The 22,450-nt window shown below is 40.0% G+C and overlaps 2 protein-coding genes across 4 annotated transcripts in view; one reads left to right on the top strand and one right to left on the bottom strand.

Moving 5' to 3' along the window:
* Positions 1–1,903, top strand: part of MPPE1 (metallophosphoesterase 1) — a 31,199-nt gene extending 29,296 nt beyond the window's left edge. For both annotated transcript variants that reach the window (XM_064657035.1, XM_064657044.1), the window contains exon 10: positions 1,430–1,903. In XM_064657035.1, the coding sequence (XP_064513105.1) occupies positions 1,430–1,612 (183 nt within the window). In that variant the 3' untranslated portion in view covers positions 1,613–1,903. The remainder of the gene's footprint in view (positions 1–1,429) is intronic.
* GNAL (G protein subunit alpha L) overlaps positions 2–22,450 on the bottom strand; it is a 192,213-nt gene continuing 169,764 nt past the window's right edge. For both annotated transcript variants that reach the window (XM_064657008.1, XM_064657019.1), the window contains exons 6-12: positions 16,748–16,802; positions 13,937–14,010; positions 13,062–13,120; positions 12,668–12,788; positions 11,269–11,399; positions 9,120–9,187; positions 2–5,163 (exon numbers count right to left, since the gene is read on the bottom strand). In XM_064657008.1, the coding sequence (XP_064513078.1) occupies positions 5,017–5,163; positions 9,120–9,187; positions 11,269–11,399; positions 12,668–12,788; positions 13,062–13,120; positions 13,937–14,010; positions 16,748–16,802 (655 nt within the window). In that variant the 3' untranslated portion in view covers positions 2–5,016. The remainder of the gene's footprint in view (positions 5,164–9,119; positions 9,188–11,268; positions 11,400–12,667; positions 12,789–13,061; positions 13,121–13,936; positions 14,011–16,747; positions 16,803–22,450) is intronic.

Raw genomic sequence — 22,450 nt, 5'->3', positions numbered from 1 at the left:
GTAAGTTTTAATTTTTTTTTATTTTTGTCAGATAACTTTCATAAATAAATCAACATGGCAGTCAGCTATATTTTAAAACTGATTCTACCTGTAAAAACGAAAAAATAAAAAAAAAAATTGCCTACCCACCCAACCCACTCAGTACACTGCATCCACTTTATAAAGTACATCTGTGGGAGCCACATGTTCTGTGTGGTACAAAGCAATGCTGTTGAAGACCTAATTAGTATATGGGTACAAGCATCTAACATTTTCTTATAAAGAGGGTGCATTGTAAACTACTGACTTGTAAAAATAATCAGTATTGTGCACTGAACAGTAGAAAGACTAGTTTGACGTTGTTGATTTACCAACTATGAAAACAAGACTGTATCCACCTCAGACTCTTTTGCAGGGTGATGATGGTTTTCAGACTTGTGCATTAACTGCTTCACGCAGTGACAGCGTTTGTGACGTGCCCACAATCTGCCTCCTCATTGCCAATTCACATTTTATACAGTGTGTTGGTTATGCTCGTGCAGGCAGTTCCAGTGCTCAGTATATCCTTAGAGGTAAATCAATTAGTTCCCAAGTTCAAAAACAAAACAGAACTCCTAAAAACTTGGAGTAAGAAGCAAAACCTACTATCTGTTTACAGAGTAGTCTGTGACTTGAGGGGGGAATCTTTTATGTATTTTTTTACTGGTGTTGAGTTTAGGCTGCTTAATACACAGATAACCCCAAACTTCTAAATTCATTTTATGCAACTGTTAATATTTGTTGTTGAAAGTAGTTCTGTTTATTCCATATTCCTGAGAGTAGCTGCCTTCAAACTACACACATTCTCTGCACATACCAGACAGTGCATCTTCACTGCAAAACGAGAGGTTGGCTAATTAAAGTTGCATCATCTTCACTACTGTTTTAACTCCTCAGCCTCAGTCCATTGTAAACTTTAATTTGAACTGCAAAGTCAAGCCAAAACCCAATGAAGTTCTTTGTTGTTGAAGTTCATGTTTATAATTTGGATTAGCCAACGTGGTTTTTTGCAGCACGTACTGGGTAGGAGGAGGGTTCTGGAGGAGGAAGGGGCACATTCACAAAACCTAACTTTAGCTTGGAAAGGCTCCTTCCAGGTGGATTTACAGCAGCTAAAGTTAGGCTTCTCTTGAAGGCAAATCAGATGAGGAGCCCAGCTCTCTATTTACTCTAGATGGGAAGATTGGCCTCTGGGCTCGTGTTGGCCTGGTGAATATTCCAGTTAGTGCCCAGCACCGCAAGGTATGGACTCTTCAGCCCCCTGGAGAAGGCACTGGTACTAGGAAACTGGCCCCACCCCTTGCCACCCAACATAGGATTTAGAAATTGGAGATCTGACAGCCGTGGTGTTTACTCCTGATTTAGAACCCACTGTAACACAGCAAAGTGACAGTCTTCATTTCTTTTCCAGGGCAGCATAACACCAACTGACTTCTCCCTCCAAAAATGCTTCCTTCCATATGAGAGCAGAGTCTTTACTATATACTGTGCAGCAGGTGCTCTGTTTGTGATCCTGATACTAGCTCATGTTCAGCTTCTCACTCCACCGTTTTATTTTGCTCAGCGTTTAATCAGTAAGCATAAAGCAGTATGAAGAGCCAGACATCTGCATTCAGTCACTGAAATACCAAAGCTGAGAACAGTCAAACATCAGACTATATTCATGCCAGCAAATGACCTAATTTGATTGCTAGTCTGAAGGCAGGTTGCATTTATACATACCATAGAAGTCCTATACAGCTGATATGACTACTACAGGATAAATAATTAACTGAAATGAACGTTTCATGCTGTACAAAAATACTGTATTCGACAATCAAATGAGTCCTTTTCCTGCTATAATTTTTGTATCAAATATGTATATTAAAAGTGTAACTGTACATTATGTAAATCCTATAGCCTCATCACTTGTCTGCACTAGTGTCTTACCCTGGTGGAGGCTGAATCCTGCAAACTGGAAACGTTTCTCTGTTTTATTGCTGCATGGCCCTTCTAATGTCATGCTTGTGTCTAGGGTCAGGCAGAAACTAGATGCATCAGCACTGAGAGATGCTGATTTCCATAACCTTTTTAGGGTGTCATTTGTAAGGGGACTGTGGTTTGGGACAAGAGATCTTCTGGTTCTTGACACAGTAAATTGTTAGCTGACTGTAATTTGCAGTTATCGTCTACCAGACAACAAAGGGAAGAAGCTCGTGGATCCAGTTTGCTGATACACACTTAAAACCTGCTTAAAAAAAATTAGGGTGACACCTCAAGCTGCTATTTTCAAAGAGATGTGCTATGATGAGCTTAAAAAAAGAGGGCCCTATTGCATCCCAGAGATGTGTGGTGAGAGGCCCTCCAGTTTCTGATCTCCTGCAAGAAGGGAGGTCAAATACAGCTGCAGTAACATCATCCTATGCCTTGGCCCTCAGTCTACGGACAGATAGGGATAGGAGTGCATGTTATTTTAGATTCCTGCAGGGTGCCAAGTCCTGTTGACTTTGTTGTAATGTCACATGTTGAACTGCACCAGAGGCCGAGGCCACCAGCTGTGCCACAGGCCCCAGCCTGGGGGTCAGCACGGAGAAGATAAAATCTGAGCTCAGCATCTTCACTCTGTGAGGGAAGGTGGACAAACCTACTGCTGCTCCCCACCTGCCCTGGAAAAAACAGAGGGACTATTTCACACCAGAACTAGTTTTCCTGCTGATGTTCCTGCAGAGGCTGGGAGCTCTAACCTGAACTTCTGTGCTGGGGATAGTTTAAAAAAAAAAGACTATCTTTTGTTATTCGCTCTATTACTTTCTTTGGCATGGGAAAGAAGTGAGAGAATTTTGGGAATTTTGTTTACTATTAGCTTATTCCACCCAGCCTTTCACTTTTTGGGAAATATAACTAAATTAACATAACACATTTCTGGGAAAAGAAATTGTCATATTATAGTATCTAAAATGGGACTGTTTTATATTTAACTAGAAACAAGTTCTCAACTGGTCTGTAGTCTGAATTTAAAGAGGTCTGATTGGGGTTTATAACTAATAATGATACTTACAGTAAAAAGTTAATAAAACCTACTAATTTTTATGCCAGTGTGGGGACTGTGTTAGCTCTTAATCTCTCCCTAAATTTAAAATGGAGTGGGGGGAATGGTCCAAAGTGTGGTAAAACACTCTATAAAGTAATGTAGTCTAACATTTCTCTAGGTTTCTGTTATTGCAACTGTAATTTTAGACATTTGTACAGGTTATCTTGGACACAGGAAAAGTATATAGTCACAGACATAAAACACCTATGTATAAAATATAAAGCAGTGTTATAGTTACTAAAAAGGACATGCCTTATTGCTACAGCAATTCTTGCTTTTTATATATTGTACTGTACCACAACTTGTTTTGAGAATGTCATTTGCATAAATTATTCAAGTTTGAGAAATATTCACACATTTTGATTCTACAATATTTAAAATAAAACAATTTTCTAATGTGTCTCTTTATTAAAAGAGAAATAAAAATGTCATCTTGTAATTCTCTTAGGCCAGACACAAGGGTTTATACACCTTTTTTTTTTTCTTATCTTCTTTCTTGATATTTACTTGCACAATGAAAGCTGCTGTTGGTACAAAGATTGAAGAGCTCTATATAATGGTGCTTTACACATTCACAATCGGTCTGTGCAATTGTGAAGTTCTATGAATGACCAAAGAATTACCAAACATATTTTCTAAATATAAAGGACAAAAAAAAAAAAAAAAAAGAAAACTAAATCCTTGGTTCCCATTAAAACAACACCAGGTTGCAATTTGGACACTTGAATGAATTCCAATGTTTTAAAGCTGAGACTTCAAAAGAGAAAGGCATGTTTGCTGCAACATCCGGTGACTGTAATACCTTACTTGGAAAGGTAAGTGGTTAATTTGCATAATTTATAATTTTTATACTAAAGAGCATTTTTATATAAACCAGAAAAAAACCCCTAAACTCTACAGATAAAGTTCTTACCTCCAGTCACTGCTGAAGGTAAGGTTGACATCAAGCTGTACAGCGCAATCAAAAACATACTTACATCTTAGCTCATTTTACAGGTACAGCCATAATCAAGGCACAAAGATCTTCTACAAGTATTTTTCTTCAATAAAGTTGTACAAAATAATATTACATTTTACAGTCTGTACAATATAATAAACCAGCAATAAAACAAAAAAAATATATATAGGGAGAGGACTGTTGTCCAAGAATGATCGGAACTAAAAGGATCATTTGTGGACAGCACAAATAACATAAGTGAGGGTGGTAAATTTTCTGCCTAGATGCAACAGGCTGAAAAGTAGCTGTAATTCAAATGCCTGAGGTGTGCAGAGACACTTAGCTCCAAAACCCCAGAAAAATTGCTTTGTCTTCACTGTTCCTCTCATTATCTACTCTACTTCCTGTGCCAGTAACGGCTTAAAAGAGGAGGTCACTTTATCAGTTGACCTGCAACTCAGAAATGCTAAAAACTGTGACAGAGTAATAAATATTGTGGTGCTGCTACATTGTGTGTCTACTTCCTCAACAGTATTTAATAACCTGATACAAAGTGCATTAATCTTTTTTTCACCCATCAAGTACTCTTCAATGTCATGTTCAAAAGGAAACCCACACAGAGGGATAGGTATGACTTTAGTGTCATCCAGCTGACATACCAGTTTGAACTGAGGTTAACCCGCTGGAAAAAATTTAGCAGGTCACATTCAGTTTAAAAAAACAAAACCTAAGGGAACAGAGGTAGCCGAGGGGCTTAGTGGAATGACGAAGAAGTGGCATGTCAAAATAAAGCACAAAAATAGTCCCAAAAAGCATGAAGGAAAAATAACCCAAACTTGCTTCAAATCAGCTTTAAGGTTAAATAATTAAAGTAAACAAAGTGAAGAGACTGACATTTCTATAGTATATTCTTCCACCCTGTGTGGGGTAGTATCAAGAGAAAGAGTAAGGAGCAAAGAATTTAAAACCACAGGTTCCACGGTGATCCCCCTCACAAGAGTTCGTACTGGCGGAGATGCATCCTTTGAATGATGTCTCGACAGTCGTTGAACACTCTGCGGATATTTTCTGTGTCCACTGCACATGTAAAGTGTGGGTAGCAATAATGCCGGCCATCTCCACTCGCTGTACTTATCCTCTGTGGAAAAGGTAAGGCAAAAAAAAAAGAGTCAGGTGCTGTGCCATGAGAAGTTTCATGTCTCAGCAGTCTATAGACTTAACGGAGAACCAAGGACCGTGGGAAATTCTGTATATAGATCACTAAAGTAGGTAAATAAGAAGGAAAGGCTGTGATCTGGTCCAATATAAATGACAAATTTGAAATGAAGATCAAATAAAAATTATGGAGTTATATACTTACAGGGTCAGCATATTAGTACTTTGTGGGAGCCACCGATGCCATCATCAGTTTCACAAGCTATTACCATTTGCACGTCACTGTGCAGCTCCATCTGTGCCGCTGACAGCTGTGCAGTCTGCCATGCAGCTGTTCCAGGAATTATTTTCTCTTCTTTTCTGGTGCCATCATGTGGCAAATTTTTGAACTCTTGTTTTAAATCAGCAACACAAAACTGAAAAGTTGTTGAGGCAGCAGTGGCAGAGAACAGCATCCTACTGCTTCTGCTTCTTGAAGCTGAAGGCCCCTGAAGTTACCTTCACTGAGCCCAGAACCTGGTGGAATTATTACCAGAGTGGCTGGGTTCCCACAGAGTAATAAAGCATGCACAAATCCAGTAAGCATGAGACCATGCAGAATTACATTTTTTCAAGGCTACTGAACAACTTTTTAGGTTCTAACTTATCCTTCAGCATCGCTTCCCCCATGGTTATCTTGTTAAAATTCCCCAGGATCTTAAAAAATATTAAAGAAAAAAACCCTTAATTTTGTTCTGTATTCCTATAGGACTGATAAACATAAATGCATATCTTGCAGAATATAGATGGAATGTTATGGAAGCAGAATGTCAGTTCTTAGGATAGTAATTTTAGAAATATTTTCTAAATTCTATTACAAAATTACACTGGCTAAACAACAAAAGACACTGTTTTATCTTACCCTGGCTACATTATATATTTTTAACAAAGTGATTTATTTTACATGTAGGATTGACCTTTTAAATACATGCAGCTACAGATATGCAATACTATAGACATTTAGAAGTCATGATTTACATAATTAGGTCAACAAGAAATTGCAGACTTTTGCAGGTAACTTAGGTAAGATTAGATATTCAACACTGATTACACAGGGGTATTCCATACACTTTCTATAAATTATTTCCTTTTTACTATGCTACATTCAATACCTAGTTCAAGGCTCACTCTCATGAAAAATACTAATAAATATTTGCCTTTGTTTATCATGTACTGATGTCTGTGGCAATCAAATGCCCACGATGTTCTGGTGACACCTGGTTACATAAACAGCATGCCAAAGGACGTATTTTCAAAATATTAGGAGTTTGTCTATTTCTGTCACCTGACAACTCTGTAGTTCTCTCGTTTTAAGACAAAAGCAATATCTGAACCCCTATGCAAAACTCATTTTGAATAGTAGTGTGTTACTTAGCACCAGTTCAGAGGGTGAAAAAACCCAAACCCTGGGACAGCAATGAAAGAACATTCACCTTCCAAGTGGGAGTATTTAATACCAGTATTTAACACCCCTACACTGCAGTTTCCAGCGAGGAGCCATATGCACAATTCGAGGAAGCCTGATCTATGTGTCTGAACAGCAGCTCCTTCACCTCCCAGATTCAGATTTTTTAAAAACCAGCAGGAACTAGAGTGGCCATTCCACTGTTTTAACAGGGGTTGCCTACAAACTGGGGATGTATTCAAACAAAACATCAGCAGCTGGAGAGCCCTGTGTACAAAACACCGAAATGGGGCTAAGGAGTAGCCTCAACACGGAGTGCACAAGCTCGTTGCCTCCATGAAGAGTCTGGGAGGAGAAACGATGTGCCTCAGCTAAAGGATGGAGAATTTCCTACAAGATACATTTCCAGGACTTGGAGATGAGCTCGCCAGCCCAGCCCTGAAGTGCATGAGCCCTGAGCTGGGCATGTGCCCAGCCAGCCCTCACACGCTGCTGTCCTGACTGAAATCCAGTGGTGCCCATCTTTGCTGCCCAAACCCCCAGGGGCCACGTGCCCCCACACCAACCCCGAAATCAGGAGCTGACGTATTTTGCCTTTCTAATGCTCAGACAGTACCATGTAGCACTAGCTACTGGAAACGTGGTCAGTTTCAACCCCCTTCTAAAATTAGCCAAATTACATGCTTTAAATTTGCCAGTACCATTGACTACAGCCAGGCAGAGTTTTAGGGGGTGCAGCACCATGGTGGTACTTTTCACACATATCCATAGCTTATGCAGACCTGCTACCATGCCAAAAATCACAGTAAAGCATAATAAACCCAGATTTCTTCAAATCATCAGACCCCTCCCCAGTCTGTACCGAGCTTATTTTCTCTGTTCCTTTTGTAACTCCCTCTGAGACCTCAGTCTTTCTTGCCTGACCCCATGGAACTGGAAGTCACCATTTCTACTTGGCTTTCTCCCCTACTCACTCTCTCCCGTTACTTGGGGCACACACAGCCTGCTCTGCAGTTGGGGTTGATAGCATGACTTTCATTTCAAACAGTCCAAGAGCATAAACCAATGTTCAGATGACTACATCCCTCTGTTCCATCCTGCTGAGAAACCAAGCCCAAACCCAGGAGAGAGACACGTTATGGAGGAGATGCTCTCTGCCAAGCCTGCGGCAGTTGCAGGCAAATGGGGGAAAAGCTGTTTCAGCCCCACACCTGAGCCCCAGGGACTGCCTGGCAGGTGCTGGCCCCAGCCCAAATGCATCCCCCACCCCCAGCACCTGTGGTGGTTTTTTATGTGATTGCAATCACCTCCCCTACCCACTTCATAGGTAGCCTCCTTCTGTAATGCCAGTGAGTCATGGTAGGTAAGGACCTCGCCCTTGATATGTTTTTTTAAATAATGAAAAGAGATAAAAAATAGATAAAGGTGGGGAGTTTCACCCTAGTTTCTCCATAATTCAGATCTCTTAGAGCCACCCTGCTTCCCAACTGGATACTGTCACCTGCTTCACAGTATTCCAGCATTACCACAAGAGAGATTTGGCCTGAAGTGAGGTTTTTTTGGCAACTCTTACGCTAACAGTGCAATCTGACATTTTTCCTCAGAATCCAGAAAGCTAAGGCAGTGAATGGAAATCCCCAAAGCGTGAACACAGTTAACTGCTTCTTTCTTTCTTGGTGTGTCAACAGTGGTAAATCCTAACAATACTTGTAAATACATAATGACTTTAAAATGCTTAATTCTAATGAATCAATTTGTTATCTCAAACACACACATATAGTTTCTTCCAGCAGGGCACGATGGATGAGCTTTGGTTTTGGTCTCTGTTACTGCTCTGCACTGTGGGAACAACTCACTATGAGTGAAGCCATAAGTGATGCTGGATTAAACCCTCTGATTCTGACAGAAGAGCTGGGCTGTATTTGTGTGCCTGATAACTGCTTTTATCTTCAAAATTTAGACAACACCTCTTCAGCTCCAGCTTCAGAAGAAACCTCAATTGCAAGAGTAAATGTGACTAGACAAGGAAACTTTCTTATGGTTCCTCAGTAGGGCCATGACACCAGTCATAGGGTGAGGCAAACCTCCTAACTGGCACACCAGAAATCTTAATTAAGAATAAAATCATAAAATCTACTTTTTTTTTCAATCCCTCTTGCCAGCTGACCACTGCCAAAGTCCTTGCAGGAATGCAGGAAAGAAATAAAAAAGCCTATTTGCTTACACACGGACTGTACGTGACCATTCTGAGCACTGGCACTTACGTGCTGTGTGACACTTTGCATGGCAGGTGACTTTATATAAAATAGGCATAAAAATGTGCAAGCACTGAGGAAGGTTGTGCAAGATGGGCAGCTGAAAAGAATTAGGAAATTGCCAGATGTTGTCCTCTCCTTCTAGCTTTCTGCAAAATCCCATCAGTTTTCCCTAAATAAACCATGCCATCTGTCAGTATTTCCTATGATAGAATCACACATAAGATGAAAATTACTCACTAAAAACTCATCCCGGATGAAGAACTTGGCTCTTGTGACTTTGGGGTCTTCTCCTGCATCTGGTGTTGCTGTTCAATTAAAAACAAATGATATCAGAAACATGAAAAGCAAACAATCATCCACTTTTTGTAACAAAAGGGTTAATAAGGAGGAAGTAGCCCTTCAGTGCAGAAATTGAAACATTAAATATCTACAGGAGATTCCCAGTAGATAATTCTAAAATGGAAGGGTACAGTAAAACCTGACTATGCATGCAACATATTTTAGGAACGTAAAAATTGCTGAAATTGTTGCAACAATGTCATTGGTCATATCACAAAAAGGCTTACTCACATCCACAAGTTTGTTCATATAGATATAAAACAAGTGGGAGTTAGGGTTCAGCTTTTATCAAAAAAAGAAGCTGAGCTGTTCAGTTTCTGCAGCAGAACAGCATCTCCTGAAAAAAGCTTCTGCAAGGTAGGGTTTTGGGTTTAAAAATGGTGAGTCCAAGATTACATTCGGAAAAAATGATAGCATCAAAAGATCTTTTCATATATATGTATTTTATTTCCAGGCCCCTAGTCAGCAGAATACTTTAGATGCACTGTCCATCAAGCAGCCTTAGACTAAATTCTTGTTGAGCAGGGGACTCGTTACTCGTTGGTCAGTACTGTTTGCTGGCAGATGAAGTCGTTGCTATCCAGGCCATGCAACAACTATATTTACTTAAGTGTAAAAAACAATATGTTGAAGAGATACCCTATTCATTTCCTGTCAGTGTGATCCCTCCTCATCTAAGACACCAAATCAGATGCTTGTAAACATAATATGGTAAAGGCCAGAATTTATCAGAACACGGAAATGTATCTTTTATCTACAGCACTAGTGGTAAAAATAAGAGCAGCAGCACAATCAACAGCATCTTGGAATTCTGTGCTGCATGCCCATGATGGCTGAAATTAAAGAATAAATGAATAACTATGGGTTAAAAATAGACAGCTGCTTCATGTGTGGATACTTTGGATCACTCTAGATATCCACTGTGAAAACCCTCTCAGAAACACTAAAAGCTACTTTATTCTGATAACTGGCTTAGTATTAAAAAGTGCTGAAAATTCACTCAAACTCTGTTTACGTGATGTATGTTTCAGAGAGGGAAATTTAGGTGATGAGATAGATTTCTTCCAAAAGTCCTCAGCATTGCAAAACTGGTGCCAGGTTAACTCAGATTTTAGGACAGTTTATTTATCCTCTGCACCTGAAACTCGGAATCACACTCCTGAAATTCCAGACCTGAACGAAAGCTGAAAATAGCTTATTAGCATCTTCACTTCTATAACCTAGGCTGCTGGTGGTAGTTGGTGTAGAACGAAAGCCTTTTGTGACAGGTGGCTGCAAGCACCACACCAGGGTCATCACTCAGGTCAGGCAGATGCTAGTGGCCAGGAAGTGCAAATTTTACCACATTTGCTAGACACAGACCTAAGACATTTGGGAAGCCCTCTGCCTGGTATAAAACTGGCATAATACTAGAGTTTACTTATGCAATTTGTTATTGCAGTGCAGGAATCATTATAATTCTAGAAATTACAAGAAACTGAACCCATGTTCATTGCTTCATTGTCACAGCTCTCTTTCTATTTCTATTTGATGTAGTTTTCCTCCATTAAAGTTCCCTTTCTGATCTGCTGGGCTTCCAGTATTTCAAAGAACTTCAAAGTCAGTATTTCAAGTATTTCAGTATTTCAAAGACTGAAATTTACAGTGTTGGAGGATGAAGAATGCCTGCAAAATAAGTCTAATGAATCCCTAACAAAGTTCAGCACCAGGGGATGCCCAGACAGAAGCATCTGGCAGGGAGAGAGATGTGCCCAGCAGCTTTGCCTTCCTGGGACTGGTGGTTGTTCCCAAAGAGGAAGAGGCAGGTGCTCTGGAACCAGCCCCCCATATTCCTCCCACAGCAGCCAGAATCCCTTCAGACCCTGCCCACGCTAGGGTATGTCTGAGCTACTCTGCTGGCACGCTCCTTGCCTGACCAACAGTTCATGTTAAGGAACAGTGTGTGCTTGTGAATTTTGTGTGTGTGAGAGAGACAGACAGATAGAGAGAGGAACTGTGGGCTGGGCCATGCCAGCAGGTCCAATCCCAGCATGGGAAGAAACCTTACCATCCTCAGGTACAGTATAATGCGCGTATTCAGGAAAGTAATCTTCAATTTTTGATTTCCCTGCCAAGACTTTTTCAGCCAGCATGTCCTGTTTATTCAAGAACAAAATGATAGAAATGGTCCGTAACCACCTGTCAAGAAAAAACCAAATGTTTGTGTTATCTGTGACATGTTAATCAAGGAAAACATATCATGTCATAGAAAATTTACAGGCTATCCCTGTGTGGACAGAGAGTGAAGTAGTGTGGAACATGCTTCAACAGAAAAAAACCCATGATCTAAATGATAGTTTCGATTGGGTTGCACCTGTGCTGGTGACTACATTTCTAGGATCAGTAAATACATTTATAAAAACTGCAGTGGACATTGCTGAAGGGAGCAGTTTTCAATATTTTTTTTCTAAATCATCCTTTAGATATAAAGTTGAGAAAATGATAACAGTTTCTAAAAGCACTACAGTCCACAAACAGACATTACCATCTGCTTTGTTTGGTTTTGATGAAGCAAAAAAAAAAAGGCTGGAAAGCTTCCTTCCCCTATACTGCTCTGTCTTAATTACTGTTCATCAACACAGTTATTCCATCTTTTAGGGTGGCCTGTATGACACCAGAATAAAAAGAAAATAATCTCTCTTTTCTTCCCCAATTAATCCATCACTGTAACGATGTGCCTTTGGGACTTGCAGTTAACATTCTTCCTCATTCCATCTTCAATCACTTCTCAGTGCAGAGCATCCTCACAGGTATGTGCTGAAAACTTCACCACCTTATTCTGTGTACTGTTTTTACTTATTCCCTATTAGGAACCTATTTGGATTGCTATTTGGTTAGGTATCTATGATTTACACGCACTGTGACAGAATGGCAGCTTGATGGCGGTTACAGTTAGATTAGAGCTGAAATACCATCCCGCAAGGCAGAAATACCACGCGCTCTCAGAGACGAGCCTTATGAGAGCGGCTGCCCACACGGGGATCGAGCGCAGCAGCAGCCGGGGAGGGAATCGAATGCAACACCAACAGTTCCCACCGCTGCGTTTGAGGAGGAGATCAAATGTTATTCTGAGGATCTCTCAGTCTCGGCCAAGCAGCACAGTGACACCAGGGAGGGGTCTCTCCTGCTTCCCTTGTAGCAGCCAGTTTGGAGGGCTTGCCTTTTCCAAGCTGTCCCCATGCACTGCACCATTTTGGCAGGAGTGGTGAAACATCACGTGCACCATCGCTGTGCCACGGCCCCTGCCAGGGAAGGGCACATGCCCCCCTACCATGGGGGCACACTGTGACCTGGCCCAATCGGGATAGTTTCTGAATAAACTATCTGAGCATACAGTAAGGGGAGTCCTGTTTTGCAAGGAGTTTTGAACTGTAGTTAAATTTGTAGTTAAATGAGGTTTGCTTTACCTGTTATTCCAGATACTTTTGAAAAGGTCCAGGGATTCCCGTAGTCTATTTGTGTTATTGTCTTCCCTTATTACCATGTTGTAGCTGCTGCAAGCCACAACGAAGATGATAGCTGTGACATCTGTGCAGAGCATACAAAAGAAAGAAAGAAAAAAAGGAGAGAGAAGAGAACATCTCTGTTATCCCAGCAAATATTCCTCAGGGTAACACTGCCATTATTCCCCAGTCTGCCAAAAATACCAGAAGAAAATATCTGTAACACTGGACTCCTGTACTAGTGAGATACTATGTGTGAATACGAATAATAAGCTGTTCACACCTCAGAGAGTAAGTCCAAAATAAAAACATGGAATATTTTTACTTACCATTAAAGCATTGGAATATTTTTACTTACCATTAAAGCATTGGATCCATTTTCTTCTCTCATCTCTCTGGCCACCTACATCAAACATGCTGTTAAAAAGCCATAGGATGTTATATCATTTATGTGCACTAGGAAAACCACACAAAGCACGCAGGATAAGGGTTTAGCTAAAAATCTGACAGCCCCAAGGACAGAGGCAGTAAAATATTGCCTGAAGAGGAGAGAGATCTGCTGATGCTGTGCTGCATGTTAGAGACAGCTGCACAGCTCCACCTGTCCTGCTCTGCCAGGAAAAGACTACTGAACCCATAAAATGAGAAATACACTCTTCAAGGGCACAGAAGTGCATAGGGCATGTAAGACTGGACCTACATACTGTAAACAAGGACAGTTTTCAGGGTATTTTGAAGGGTGGTGGGGAGAGTGCATCTCTGTAAGGAGGAGGACATGGGGGAGGCTCTGCCCTATCAGAACTGCCACCTTTCTGGGCAAGAACTGGTGACTGAAGGCAGCCTGAGGGTGGATGTTTTACAGAGACACAGCGTAAAACTTCAACAAACACAGAGCTAGTAGCCCTCTGGAAGAAGGGAGAATTCTCACTGAGCTCTTATACCAGAAGGTATGAGTTTACAATGCTATACCAATGAACCAGTTTGTAAAAGCAGCCACATGCAAGCCGACAATAAAGTATTGGCAATACATATAACTAATATCAGCTCTTTTTGCAAAGTATGAGGCAATTTTACCAGGACCTATGGAAAGAGAGCTAAAAAACCAAACCAACCAAATAAAAAACATCCATTCCCACCATAAGCCTACTATACCAAGAATACATGAGCATAGACATCTGAACGAAGTGGGTAAAAACTAGTATGATATTCATAAATTATTATTAATAGACTTACTGGAAATTTACTTTATCTACTTGAAATCTTGTTTCAAAAATCCCTGATGTCAACACTCTGCATCTTAATAGGTCCTGGAAATGAGAACACAGAAGCTGATTAGTAAGGCTTTTTTCTAACCTAATTTTGCTTTTAAAAGCTTGGAATACCATTTTCCATGAAAAGTCTTAACCATTTCATTTAATTAAGGTTCAATCAGACTTTTTGGTAAATCTGCATTTGTGCATAATGACACAGTGGATAAACACAAACCATGATTCATTGCATTCGGTTTGTGCACGCTCAGAAAGAACGAGACTTGATATATGTTCTCCTTACTGCCCACTGAAACCTGTTCTTGATGGTCATACAACTTAGTATGAGATGCAGATAATGAATTCTGAAGTTACATAGAACTAAGAAAAATTTTATTCATGTTGTAAAGTCAAGCATTCAAATGTTAGAAAACTCCAGATTTACAGTTGCCCAGGCAACCTTAACTCTGCCCTCTATTGTATTGAATGAGACAGGAATCCTATCGAAATAATAACTTGTGACTGAGTAATTAAAGCTCTATTACAGAGCACAAGGGAACAGAATTTAGGTTGTACAGAAATGTGGCATTTCTTTCTTATTTTTCAAACCAGCAATACTTTACAACTTAACTAACTTTCTTTTAATAATTAAAAGATAGTAATTTCCTTGATTCTCAAAGGAAGTAGGCAAAAGCAATTTATGATGCATACCTCAGGCAACTAGCTCTCCATGTGCCACCGTCACCACCAGCAGCACTTTTAACCTTGACTATCCAGCGCTGCCACTTGGGGAGTCAGTGCAAAACAAAATCAGAGGCTGGAAAAAGTTGCCAGCTGCCTGATGGGGATGAACCCCCCAGAGCAGCCATGGCTGCCTGCTCTCAGAACACTCCCCTTGCTGGGGAAAGGGAAGGGCTGCTTGGTCCAGCTTAGCTCTCCTTGCCATGCAGCAGCTGTGAAAGTGGGGATGGAAGGAGGTAGCCAGTGGTGCAGAGTACGAGCGCAGCTTGCCTTTTTCCCCTATCCATCTACTGCTTGAAGTACTCTGGTAGCTGGCAAATCTTGGCTGCTTTGGCAGCCACATGGACTCAGCTGAAGGCCACTTAATTAATTCTTTTAGTTATTTTATATGTTACTGTCATTTTCTGTCACTTGTTGACATCTATTTGTTCTTGGACTCAGTTGTTATTTTGGATGGTGCAAAAAAAGTTACAGAAAGCAAGAGGAAAGAGGAAATTAGGGATTTTTACTAGTTAATTCAGCAAGACAACTGATACAGCATAATAGGATGAAAACAAAAGCAAAAGAGAATCCCCCCTTTAGAGCAATAATTTTCCGCCTGCCAAATAACAACGGCCTCTTCTGATCTTTGGAGACACAGGGCATTTCTTCCCAAAGGAAATTATTTGGAAGAATTTCTAGATGATGAATGACTGCTTCAGGTAGAGAAAGGCCTCCCAGGAAGAAACAGGGCAATGCTAACATAAATCATGAAAGCCAAAATTAGGCTTTGCTTCACTGACTTCTCTCTCCAGCTGAGTGATATCGATGCTAAAACCATGAGGTTCTAGATGGAGCAAATCCCAATGCTACTGCTTTGCTCTGAAAATGTCTTGAGGGCTTTAATAATTGATCCTGTATTGGGTTGACAATACGAGTTTCACCTTATAATACAACACATGCTACTTTTTACTGACTTCTGTTTCAGAATACAGTCAGAGTAATTGTACACGCTTGTGGTGATAGACCTAAACCAGGCCTGAAGGAACAGGCTCTGCTCCACGTACTTCCTCAAGTGATCCCTGTCAAGTCGCTTCACTTCTCTGAATTTCAGTCCCTGATTGCACAGTGAGATTTGGCAGTTGTGTTTTTTTTTTAAGGGCATCCATGCGTTATACACCTTGCATGGTTAGACCAAATTATCCAGTGCAGGGATTCTCTTCTGCCACCTGTATTTGCAGTTTATGACGTGGCCCACAATCTTGGCTGAGACTGCTAGATGACAGTGGGATAGCAGCACTGAAAAATAAAGGAACATTTGCCGAAGAGACATCCTGCCCAAGGAAATTACACAGTCAGAGCTCAGGGAAAGCAGCTGAAGACGTGCAACATAGTGAAACCCTTTCTTACTTCAAGGCTGCACCACTTCAGCCTTAACATGAATGTGTCTGTCATTAGAGCACTCTTATCAAGATGTATCATGGCATCTGGGAAAAAACATGTCTTGTCCTGCAAATAAGGCTTAAATAGAAACTATGCTGCCCATAGGAGATGGGCACAGGCAGGAAAGAAGAAATCTGCATGCCCGCAGAGAAGTCCACAAAGTTTGCTGCTGCCACTGGTGCTCTCCCCTGAATTTGGACACTAGATCCACTGCAAGCTTTTGCCTCTGAAGGACCCTTCTGATGGACATGCGAAGTCTCCACCTGGGATCACCTCCACCATTAAAATAAAGCACTGCTGTGTAGCAAAGGCTTGTGAAGGAAACAGTAGGCTTATACATTTATGCTTTCTGTTCTCTCTTCCATTCAATTTGTTTGCAGGACAGAGAATGGGAAGCAAGAAGAAATAACAGATGTATTACAGGAATCACTACATATAACAACAGTAAAAGACAAGCTTGCAACCACCAAAAAGCCTCTTCTTCTTTAATACCCATTACTTAAACTGCTAGACCATATTTTGATATTCTGCCGTATGGTCTATTTCAGCTGCAGCTGGGACTAAAATAAATTACACAGAGCACCCAGATGAATGAGAGTCTTGGTTCAGACCCTATCCCATTAGTTATACTAACCTGATCTGTGGGTGTGTAGTCATCCATGCTGACGCTGTCAATTCTTTCTAAAAAGCTAGAAGAAAAATAAACATGCACTTAGATATGTAAAATACTGTCTAGTAGAAGACTTTTCACTACCTTTTCTAGTTTAGACTCCCACTGTGAAGTAAAACACAACATGAATGGTAAAGTTATGAGCCTTGATGTTTTCCTGTATATTCCTTTAGGCTACATTTTATAAGCCAAATAAACATTTTACCCAGGCTTTGTTTCAATACAGCACTTTTACACTTACCATTATGCAGTACCCACAAGCGGGTCCAAAATGCAGTTAAAATGTTATAATTTTGTGAGGTCCACTAAAAAATACTACGACTAACCATATGCCATAACATCATACAGTTGTTAAAAGAGATTTTGGGGTTTAAAATAGAAAACGCAGTGAAGGGGTGCCTTTATTTAGCATAATGCTAATCAAGTATAATGTTATGTTAATTATGGTCTCAGTAACATTAGCAGAAATGCTTGTTAGCATATACAAATAGGTTTGGACTGACATGCTGCCCTCCAAGCAACAACTAAAGCACAAAGTGGAGAGCAAAACTGATAGGAAGTGGATGTTAATGAGTCTGATTCTTTATGTCACAAAAACTCAGTGAGATGCATAAAGTGGAAGAAAAACTTACAACTGCCAAGAAAGGTAAGAGAAAAGAGAACCAGAGCAAAAGGGGGGAACTACATTCTATAATTAATTAAAAGATTTTTTTTTTTAAGCTTTATTTCTTTCCTAACACATGCTAGAATGGCAGCATTTAAGGACATAAAAACATGATTTTATACTTATTGCTAAAATAGGCAGGTTCTACTCTCTCACTTCCATCCATTTCTTAGATCTCACGTGAGCCCAGCTGGCTCATTTTCCCCAGACTTAGACTTCCCTGTATCGCTTAGAAGCTTTCTTGAATATCTGCACTGTTATTTGGTATTTGGCAGTGAATATCCCACCAGCCGATGCATCCCACTACAATACTATCAAGATTTCTTTATCAAAAGGCAGGTTTTCCTCAACTTCACTTGAGTGTACATGCGGAACACGTCACACTTAATTGTGGTGGGAAAGAAAAAAAACCCAGTGAACTCTTGACTCAAAATGTGACTCACTGTTAACACAGGGGTCACATACACTGACCAGTTGAAAAAATACCCCCCTAAAAGCCTGTTTGTAATTCGCATAGCACTTTCTCACGGATATGAACTGAAAGTAAAAGAAAATGCACTGCATATATATTTACTTGTACTATTTTTCCTTTGGTACAGACAGGAAACAAAATGCAGCATCTACAGTTAGAATATCCAGCTTTTCTTTCTGGATGATCAAGGTGTGATGGCTAAGCATAGTGTTTAAAAAAAATAATTCTCTCTTTAACGCAACACAATGGGTGCCTCAGAACAACACTATATGGAAGGAACTCTAAAGAAAAAGCATCTTTTCACAAAACCTCCTCCCTTGCTAAAAGCCCCATAAACTTATTATAAGGATATAAAAGTACAACTTTATAGTCAACTACAGTCACCATGGGAAAGAAGTTGCATTCAGAGTGAACCTTTTGGTCAGATGATTTTCATCACCTTGAGAATCAAACACAGTTTAACTTCAGTTATCCCCACAGTCAATGCAGACACCAAGGCAGAGCAATGCATTTTTAACGGGTGCACCTATCATTAACAGAACTCTCATCTCATGCTTGCAGCACAGGACATGAAAAAAAGAAGGCATAAAAGCCCAAAGAAAAATGCCTTCAAGCTGAAACTTCCTAAACACAGAGTAATTTTCCTTAGCATATTTGTACTTCTAAGTCCATTTTAAAGTACTGACTATGCCTGACACAGGGATCTAGTTAAGAGTGTGGACTGAAGTGAGTGTTTGTACACAAATACAACTCCATCACAAACCCTGCAAAGCAGCATAAATTGGTATTTTTCTTGCAGAAGCAGAGGCAGAGGTAGAGGTATAAATCAGAGACAATACATCTTGTCTCCACAATACCAGGACGAAGTTGGCAGAATTTATCCAAAATGATTAAACATGATATTTAGTGCTATCTCACACCTCTCTCACCTATGCAACAGGTACTTAAGGAAGGTTATTGGTTTTTAGCACTTGCATATTCCAAACAGGCAAATTATGGTAAGGAACAGAGGAGTGAGAAGTAATGCAGAGTTACATTACAGACAATCCACGGCAGGTTTGGGAAAGATGTAAGTTTCCTAATTAGATGTCCTACCTATCAGCTAAAGTTGTCTTTCACTTAGAAATCATCAATTTCCTCACAGTAAAAGGACCAGTTCCAAATACCATAAACTGCCACACTGTAGGTAAGAGAGAGCTGGCTCTGACAAAAGTCACGTGCTTAAAAAAATGTCATTTGGCATAGTAGCTGTAACATTTTATAAGGTTGCTGTCCACATGTAATCTATATTAAAATAAATCCAATTACTTACATGGTTTTACCTGGCAACTATATCAAGCTGGAATGATATCACTAGCATCCAATAAATCAACATGCAGCTACTATTAGGATTTGGATAAATTTTACAGCTTTACAGAAAACTAACCTTTTCAGTGTGTGAGGGACAGGCTTCCTAAGATTTGTTTTGCAACAACATTAAGCGTGCACTGAGATTTCTAACGCTGAAAAAAAGACAGCTAAACTCTTACCTTTTCAAAAGAAAATCAGTTCTTGAATATCCTTCATATAAACTCCTTACTTGGCTAATTAGCACAGCATCAAAATGGAGTTCTGACAGGCAAATGTACATGGTAGGTACAAGTAATGGATTCCAGATGAGATAAGGAGTTAGTACTGCCTCATTTCTAAATACACTAACTTCATTCTCATTATTGTATTAAAATGGGAAAACTGGAATCACTTTTCTAAATTGCTTTCCAAAGAATGTTAATTTCTACTAATCCTAAATGTTTTGAATAATTATGTTTGGTAAACTATAGATTCTTTTATACATATATATATATATTTATACATCAGCAAATTTTGAATTTACATGACTAAAATTTCAATTCAAAGAGCTTAAAGCACGAAGATATCTCCCAGTTGTGGCAATGCTCATGTCTCCACTCAAGGAATCAGTGTGAGGTAAACACAATCGCAGAAGAATGAACAAAAATGGACACCAAGTATCACTTATTGTCTCTTTTCAGATCCTTTTTTTTTTCAGCTCAGTGATATAATTATTTTCACAGAATTATGCCTTTTTACAATCCTGACAGGTCTTCTACTTATGCAGCTTCTATAGAAACCCATAGTCAGGATACACGATAATTCTGCAGTGACTGTTTTGCATCCACGTGCAATAAACTTCAAACTCATGCATTCAACTCAACGGTGAATAGAACCATAGCATATTATAGAATATTTATACTTATATATTTATATTTCTACGTCACAATTGTGGGTTTACTTACAAATGATTCAGTTTGATAATTAGTGTAACATTTAGGTTACAGTAGAGTGTTTTACATTTCCTTACATGGAACGGCAGAAACTACCTTTTTTAACAAATAAATTAGGCAAGGTATTGGAAGGTCTCCATCGCTCTGTTTGGAAATGCAGTGGCTTGGTTTGCCAACAAATTAAACGGACCAATAAAGTTTAAAAAATCATGAGCTACTGACATTATTATATCTATTATTAAGCTGATCTGTAGTTTTATAAATATCTTCAGTGAGTTTCCTAGGAAACTCAGCTGACACTTACTTTGACAAGCAATCTCTAAATTTTACATTATGCAAGCTGTGAACACAAAAGTACAGGTTTTAGATGTGCCTGCCAGTGCATGAGGGAACTATCAATAAGTATTATTCTCTTTAAAAACCATGGCAATTTGAGCAGCAGTAGCAGCTATATAAGAATTTCTGAAAAAAGGATTCATAAATGCACAAATAAAGAGGAGGTAATCGTACATGAAAATCCTTTTCTCACTGAATAAATCACTACACAGCTCTGTACAGATATTCTGACCCCACATACAAAATGACAATTAAAAGAAAAATTGTGTCTTGGGAATAATATGATAAGACAGAAAACCCATGCTATATTTGCAAATGTATTTTGACATCCAAAGAATTGGAAAGATGAAGTGCTAAACCACAGACCAATGCAACATTTTATTAAACCTTTGTCTACTTCAACTATTTTTAATGCTCTCACCTCAACATTTCAATGGCCTTGTATCAAAAAGTTGCCATGAAAAACAAGAAATTGAACCCATGTCAAAATGCTTGTCTCTTTAAGAGAAAAAGGGAACGTGGCAAATTTTTAAGGCTTTAAGTTCTCAGAACGAAGAATCTCAAAATTATCTTTAAGTAAGTTGCTGGTGTCTGCAAACCTTTACAATTCAGATGGATCATTAAGAGCTTTGCAAACTCCTCATCCAGGCTCAAACCCCCATATATATATATACACACACATACACACATATGAAACCATCCAGGACTAAGACTTTTAATTCCACTCTCCCTGGATTGCAAGAAGTCACAGGTGAGGCAGACATTTCACAAGGAAAACACCTACCCCACGTCTCTAGAGAGCTGAAAGGCAAAAAAAATCCCCCTTTTTTAATAGTTTCTGCTGCAGTTCTCAGGAACAACATCAATATTTGAACATTCCTCCCCTCCTTTTTTTTCCCATAAAATACCTTTTTACTTATTTTTTAATCGGCTAAAGAATTATAATCCAGTTAATTCTTCCTGCAACATTCAAAATAGGAAACTACGGATTTCTGGCTTTGAGAATACCTTACGTTCCAAGGTTGGGCTTCTACAAACTCACATGGTTTTTATATATTTCTTGGTAACATAAAACATAAAGGAAGATATAATGAAAAAAAGCCCCTAGTAATATTCTAACCCCTAAAGGATTCATTTTCCCAAGTCATTTGCTGAAAATATCAGCAGAAATCCCTCAAAATGCTCGGCAAAATTTAGCAGCTAGGGATTTTCCTGCCAAATTTAAATCACTAATATATTTAAAATACAGCTTCCATGTGATAGAGGAGTATTCCCGTTTTATCCCTCCACACCACTCTGCAGTTGCTTCCCACCAGGAGCCAGCACGGGTGCGAGGGCACAGCAGGTGAGAGTGAAAAGGGAGAACCAGGCCTGTTTTGGATTTGCTCTGGCTCACGGATGCTATGCCACAGTTTTGAAGAACCAGTTGTCGCATAAGCTGTCACGGAAGAAAACATCCACAACAAGCACACAAATACTAATGATGCTTCTGGAACCGGGCGCCGTCTTCGGAAGGGCTGGGAACCCACGGATCGGTGCTGTGCTTGTCACAGGGGTTTGGCGGCTGCCAAGTTCCCCGTGTGCTCCCGGCTTTAAGAAGGCTCTGTTTCTCAAGCACCGCGACCCCACTCCCCGGTCGCTTCAGGCGCGGTGACACGGGAGGGAGCGGGGGGTGACGGCCGGGAGGGGGAGCTCTCTGCCCGGCCCGGCTCACGCTCCTGCTCCCGCTCCCGTTCCCGCTCCCGCCCTTCCCTGCCCGGCGCCTTCTCCGGAGCGTGACCCTCTGCTGGGGTCTCGCCGTGAGGCTTTTGCTCAAATACCGGTGAAACCTGAATTTAACAATGATCTCCTGAGTTAACAAAGGTCTCCTGAATTTCCCTAGCTTATCCTTTTTTTTGTCAGTTTTCACTCCC

This window comes from Pseudopipra pipra, chromosome 1 (assembly GCF_036250125.1).
Source record: "Pseudopipra pipra isolate bDixPip1 chromosome 1, bDixPip1.hap1, whole genome shotgun sequence".
Taxonomy (NCBI): Eukaryota; Metazoa; Chordata; class Aves; order Passeriformes; family Pipridae; genus Pseudopipra; species Pseudopipra pipra.
This window is presented reverse-complemented; position numbering and strand designations above follow the sequence as displayed.